The sequence below is a fragment of the Echinops telfairi genome, unplaced genomic scaffold (genome assembly GCF_000313985.2).
Source record: "Echinops telfairi isolate 266 unplaced genomic scaffold, ASM31398v2 ScPeMD7_7469;HRSCAF=8507_1, whole genome shotgun sequence".
NCBI classification, from domain to species: Eukaryota; Metazoa; Chordata; class Mammalia; order Afrosoricida; family Tenrecidae; genus Echinops; species Echinops telfairi.
This window is the reverse complement of record NW_022111373.1, coordinates 100024565-100031281: the sequence shown is the minus strand read 5'-3', so window position 1 is coordinate 100031281 and position 6717 is coordinate 100024565. Positions and strand designations below refer to the sequence as shown.

The 6717-nt window shown below is 47.8% G+C and overlaps 1 protein-coding gene across 1 annotated transcript in view; it reads left to right on the top strand.

The window, feature by feature from the left end:
- Positions 1-6359, top strand: part of FST (follistatin) — an 8562-nt gene extending 2203 nt beyond the window's left edge. The window contains exons 2-6 of the mRNA XM_045285242.1: positions 1814-2005; positions 2435-2653; positions 3175-3399; positions 4147-4377; positions 5163-6359. Of these exons, the coding sequence (XP_045141177.1) occupies positions 1814-2005; positions 2435-2653; positions 3175-3399; positions 4147-4377; positions 5163-5245 (950 nt within the window). The 3' untranslated portion in view covers positions 5246-6359. The remainder of the gene's footprint in view (positions 1-1813; positions 2006-2434; positions 2654-3174; positions 3400-4146; positions 4378-5162) is intronic.
- Positions 6360-6717: the final 358 nt, after the last annotated feature.

The window sequence follows — 6717 nt, the reverse complement described above, 5'->3', positions numbered from 1 at the left end:
CAACGCGGCGCTCCGAAGATGTTGGACCAACTTTCAGACTCCAGGATGGAGAGGAGCGGGGGGACTGGAGGCAATGACACTTCGGGGCTGGGAGCGGAGTCTGGACTTGGGTGATCCTTCAAAAGGGGGCCAGGGAGTGAGCTGGAGGCGCTCTCAGTAGTTAGGGTTAGACACTCCACGTTCTGCCATCGTGATTTAAGATGCTATCTCCCCCGTTGGGCTCTGAAGTAGGGGGACGAGCATCCGTAGCCTGGAGGTTTCAGGGGACGCATTTGCAATCTTTACATTTCTCCTGCCCACAGCTCTGGGGGACTGACTTAAAAAAAAATGATTGGAGCGGTTGGAGAGGGGGCAGATACTGAGTTTTCTTAGGTGGCTGGGGGGGACGTGGTTTCAGAAACTTTGCCCAAACTTGGAAATGTGGGTGCTGAAATTTTAGAGGGAAGTCGCTTTCTACCTAGTGGATGCTACTTCCAACCCCTGCCCCTGACAGGCTTCCCACAAATAGATACATAGAAATTTTAAAGGACTCAAACTCCCAATGTGGAGCGTTTGACACACATTTTACAATGTGTTGGGTTTTTTTCTTCTTTGCCTCCGTTCCTTTGACTTAACTTTCTGTAGAACAGTGAGGAACCCACAACTGATTCCAATTCTGCGAGGAATTAAGAGCACATTTCTAAAGTGTGCCTTCTAACATTCCATTTCTTTATTTCCATTCGTTGGGGGGCAGAGTTTCTTTCCAATAATTAGAGCTCATTAATAACACCTTGCGGCCCGATTATTGGAAAAGCCATTGGGGGTTTCGGGAGAGCTTTTCCTAACCCGAACCCCATCCGTAACCAGGGGGCTCGGGAGGAGGGAGAGAAAGTGCTCGCTAAGATTTCTTTGTAGGTGTGAGATACGTCCCAGTAGCTGTGAAATCGTGGGCAGCGGCTCTTTTGACCCACTCAACAACTTCACCTGCTTCCAGGTTCCTCTTTAGAGTGGGTTGAGAATGGGCCCTCTGGGCACTGCCTCTCCCCGTCTCCACGGCGGCCCGCCTGGCACGACGAGGCGCTGCCTAGCTGCTGGAGACCGGGGCGCCTGGGGACGCAGCCCTCGCGGATTTCGAAAGATCGCGGTGGCCGCAGGGCGTCCTCCCAAGCTAGCCGATGGCAAGCCGGTCGTCGGGCGGGCGGCTCCCGGAGGCCGCGCGGGGCAGCTCCCAGCTGGGCCCGCTTGCTTTTTTTTGCTTTCATTTTTCACAAATGCCTTTTGCTTCGTCTCTTCCTGCATGTGGCTGTCTCTGTCTCTCAAGTTCTCCCACTTTCTGAACCCCTGTCACAAATAATACCCAGACCGCCTACATGAAACCAACATGTAAAAACACCCGTCGCATCCTGTTTTTGTCAGGTTCTTTAATCGGCTTTTCGAGTCGCTGCAGGTTATGGAATGGGACGAATAAAAGTAAACAGTCTAGTAAAAGTCAATGCAAGCCACACGTGTTGTGTCTGGGTCATGGGGAACTGACATTGATAGGGCGCGGGCGCTCAGGCTTCTCGCCCTCGCTCTCCCTCCCCCTCGCCCACCTCCCACTACTCCTCGCTACTGACCCCCCCACCCCTTCTTCCCGACCCCCACCCGCTCCGATTTATTTTCTGCTCTCCCACCCCCCACCCCCACCCCGCTCTCTCGCACGCTCTCGCTCATGCCTTCCTCCACACTCGCCCACTCCCCATCCCTCTCAGTCTCATTCCCTCCTGCCCTCGCTGCCTCCTTCCCCCTCCCCCGCCGTGTCCTCACCCACGTCCCCACCCCTGTCTCTGTGCAGCTGGGAATTGCTGGCTCCGCCAGGCGAAAAACGGCCGCTGCCAAGTCCTGTATAAGACGGAACTGAGCAAGGAGGAGTGCTGCAGCACCGGCCGCTTGAGCACCTCGTGGACCGAGGAGGACGTGAATGACAACACGCTCTTCAAGTGGATGATTTTCAACGGGGGCGCTCCCAACTGCATCCCGTGTAAAGGTGGGACTCTTCCTCCCCAACCTGAGGCCCTCAGTAGAGGGCGTCCTGCCCTGTTTCCTCACTGTTTGGCTCTAAGGGGTGGAACTGGGCAAGCTTTGTTTGTGAGGTCCCCCCTTCACCTCTCCGCCGCCCCACCCCCACAAGCCCCGGAAAGCCATTCGGGTGGAACCTGCTCTATTAGATGCTGCAGGCAAAATAGAGTTTACCCAGGTCCCGGACCCTTCAGCCAAGTGGGAGGAAGCTGGCCCACGGTCGCATGGAGAGCTGTGGTGACCTGGGCTCAGCCTCCTGTTGCCGAGTCTTCCTCCCCTCCCAGCTTCTCCTGGGAGAGCCAGGGCTCCCACGTGCTAACGCAAGTCAGCGAGCCCTGCTGGCTGACCTGCACACCGCCTGGCCCTGGTTCTAATCCACGCCTCTTTCCAACCGTAGAAACGTGTGAAAATGTGGACTGTGGACCTGGGAAAAAATGCCGAATGAACAAGAAGAACAAACCCCGCTGCGTCTGCGCCCCGGACTGCTCCAACATCACCTGGAAGGGCCCCGTCTGTGGGCTGGACGGGAAAACCTACCGCAGCGAATGTGCGCTCCTCAAGGCCAGATGTAAAGAGCAGCCGGAACTGGAAGTCCAGTACCAAGGCAAATGTAAAAGTAAGTCCTAGCAGCTTGAGGCAACCCGCCCACGCCAGCACTGACCTCAAGTAGATCCCTCGAACCCCAGCGGTAAGGAATAAGCGTATTAAGGCCTTCATTATCATCAGAGGAATATTGATTCCAAATACAGGGACCAAGTGCTGAATTCTTAAAATTCTTGAAGAAAGGAGAAGGGCCCAACCCAGAGGGGTGGAATCACAATCACAGGGTTCCCAAAGAAACTTGTCAAAGCTGGATGCTCTGAGATCATGACTTTCACGACCATATTAGATGTTCACTCCCTGTGGACCAGGGGGGGGAAATAATAACCTCACTGCCATTGAGTTCATTCGGACTCAAAGTGACCCTATAGGACAGAGCAGAATGATCCCTGTGAGTTTATGGTATGGAAAATCCTATCATTCTCCCCTGGAGGGGCTGTTAGTTTTGAACTGCTGACCTTGTGGTTAGCAGCCCAATGCGTAACCACCGGAAGACATCTATTAATGTGTTGTCTGTCTTTTTATTTTTCCTACCAGAGACCTGTCGGGATGTTTCCTGTCCAGGCAGCTCCACGTGTGTGGTGGACCAGACTAATAACGCCTACTGTGTGACGTGCAATCGCATTTGCCCAGAGCCCACCTCCTCTGAACAGTATATTTGTGGGAATGATGGTGTGACCTACTCCAGCGCCTGTCACCTGAGGAAGGCTACCTGCCTGCTGGGCAGATCGATTGGATTAGCCTACGAGGGAAAGTGTATCAGTAGGTATTCTGGATTGAGGAAGGAAAAGAGAGGCGCCAGCCTTAGGGCTGGTTCTTGTGTTATAGCTGCAGGGCTGGCCAATCAATAAAAGCCAGTTTGCCTCCCTAAACACATGGTCTCACCAGAGGGAGGAACACTCTCCAGTTTGAATAAATTGCCTTGGCCACACCAGTGCTAGTGGAAACCACTGTCTTCTGAAAGTGCTGGCATTTATATGTGCGTTCAGATGCCAGCAAGAAGCAGAAAACTATTTTCCATCTCAAAGACTTAGAATCCACTCCATTTTTTTGTTTGTTTTTTGTTTTCTTTCTCTTTTTGAATTTTTTTAAGGGTTAGACTGCTAAAAGGCGGGGGTGGGGTGGGGGATTCCTTCACAGTTCCTGGAATCTGCTATCAGATTCCAATAATTGATAGAACATTTTCTTTTTCAAATCCCACTAGTGGGAAATAATCAGATACATGTTTAACTCAAACATAGTGTGACATCCTGAACCCCAAATTACTCTATCCGTGTTCTCATGTCCTTTGTAAGAAAGTGAGGGGTTTGGGTGTGTGTGGGGAGGTGAGTTTCAATTTATCTAGCTTTTTTCTTTGGGGGGGGGGGGCGCATGGGCTGGGCTAAGGTCTCTTTTGGGTATTTGGAAGGACTCCGAGATACCCGATATGTTTACTGGTGGAGGAGTAGAGTGGAGAAAGGGAGGCCTTAAGAAGCCACTTTGACTCATCATAGATACATTATATCCTAGAAGCAAAGTCCTGTGAAGATATCCGGTGCGCTGGTGGAAAAAAATGTTTATGGGACTTCAAAGTGGGCCGTGGCCGGTGTTCTCTCTGTGACGAGCTGTGCCCGGAGAGTAAGTCTGACGAGCCTGTCTGTGCCAGTGACAATGCCACGTATGCCAGCGAGTGTGCCATGAAGGAGGCGGCCTGCTCCTCAGGTGTGCTGCTGGAAGTTAAGCACTCCGGCTCTTGCAACTGTAAGTGCGATTTTTAACCTTGCTGCAATTTAAGGCTTTCCCAGGCAAGCCATTAGGGAATGGAGACTTACAAAGCACGCAAACCTCCTACATAAGCCCGTGTCTGTCTAAGTTAGGTAGCTGCTCAGTTGCACCAGCAATCCAGAGATCCACCGAAAAATTCCCTGGAATGTTTCCTGGCTTGTAGGACTAGTTCAGTGATCAGCAGCGGGGTTGCCACTAAAAACCTATTATTGCCAGTAGTTTGTCCTAATTTCTTTTCGCTTCAGTAATATGCTTTGCTTTTTTGCTTGAGTAACACTTGAATCTAAACTAACCGCTTCCAAAGTCTTCGTCGTCATCATCATCGCTGTTGTTGTTGTTTTTTCTTTCTTTTCTAAAGGCGGCTTTATATTATCACACATGGGCTGCTGCTTCTCGCAGTTGCCACTACTAACTCTGAATTAAGGACCCAAAGCAGTTATGACCTAGAACACAAGAGCGCTTTTTATCTGATTTCAGGAATCTGCCCGTAAAACCTGAGCCATTGATTCTTCAGAACTTTCTGCAGTTTTTGACTTCATAGATTATGGTGGTTGTTTTTTGGTTTTTGTTTTTTAATTTTTAAAAGTATTGCATAACAGCAGATGCCAAAAAAAAAAAAAAAGCATCTCACTGCAAGTCACATAAAAATGCAACGCTGTAATATGGCTGTATCAGAGGGCTTTGAAAACATACACTGAGCTGCTTCTGCGCTGTTGTTGTCCGTATTTAAACAACAGCTCCCCCTGTATTCCCCCATCTAGCCATTTCAGAAGACACCGAGGAAGAGGAGGAAGATGAAGACCAGGACTACAGCTTTCCTATATCTTCCATTCTAGAGTGGTAAACCCTCCACCAATGTTCAGTGTTGATAGAGCCTTCAGGCACAAACAAACAAACAAACAAAAACAAACCAACAACAAAAAAGAAGAAAATATATTGTCCATACTGTAAATAAGTGTACGCTTATTTATTGGGGGGAAGACGATACCTAAAGGACCTTTGCCCTGAAGCTCTCTCCCAGGCCACCTTGTTACTCATTGGACACGGAGAGGCGGTCATTGTGAGGTCTACTGGATTTGAGGCCTGTAGTTGAGACGTGTAGACATTTATTTATACTGTGTCATGTTTTATAATTTATACATAAAATGTCTGGTTGACTGTACACCTTGTTTTAGAAGAAATTTATTCGTGAAAGGAAGAGCAGTTATTTATTGTGAGGTCTCTTGCCTGTAAAGTAAAAGCTTTTTTTTTTCCTTGTAAACTATTTAAAATCCATTCCTTACTATTCACTCACTCATCTGTCCCCCTCATTTCACTGTTGTTAGACTTTTCCACTTTAACAAACTTGCATGTCAGTTGCTGTCATGTTTATTTATTGGATTCTCTGCTGCCTGTTCTGTACATACATGGTTACATGATCCCTCGGGTTTTGTTTACAAGGAATCTTGACTGACCAAAAGGCATTATAACTGACTCAAACCCAAGCTATAGTGGATGCAGCTTTAAGGAAACTCCTAGTTCAGTTCTCTTCTGAGGAAGACCTTTGTGAGCGAGGATGGATGATGGCAGTGTTAGAATTCTAATGTGCTTTTCAGATGTTACAGCTCCACAGAAATTGAGTGATGTGGGTGTCTGGAGACGGCAGAAAGAAAGCATCATTCTCAAAGTCAAACTTGACTAGGCGTTTCCTGTAAAAGCTAGTCTGCTGTACCTTTTTAATTAGTTCTTTTTCAATCCACGTGTCACTAAAAGTTACATCAAAGCTTTATCAGTTCAAGTTTCTTGCTTTTCATAATACTTTTTTCTGATGCAATTTTATATTTTCAAACATGGCAAGTTAAATATAAATTCATTTAAATATATAGTTTTGTACTTTTCTACCATGTAAATGTGCAATGTATATAAAAGTTATAATGTGTATTTGTAAATAAATGATGAGTGAAAAAATAAAAAAAATTTTAAAAGCCAATGGCCTCTACTCTCGATGATGTGAAAACCAATTGTTCAGGTTTTGAAACAAACAACAGAACCACCCTGATATGTTCATTGAGAAAGACTGCAGTGACATTAAGTGGTCAGGGTGGTAGAAGTTCCAACCAAATTGAGGTTAACTATGAATCTTAGAAAGATCTAGGACTCTTAAGGTCCAGCTGGGAGTGCCTTTTAGGAGGGATAGCTTAAATGTCAGTAAGCACAGAAGGAAGCAGACTGTGGCCATGGCTTCCACCCTACAAACCCTTTAAAAACACTACCCATTTTCGCTGGGGTCCTTTTATCCTATTTTCTGAATGCAGTGAATCCAAACCCATCTACTGC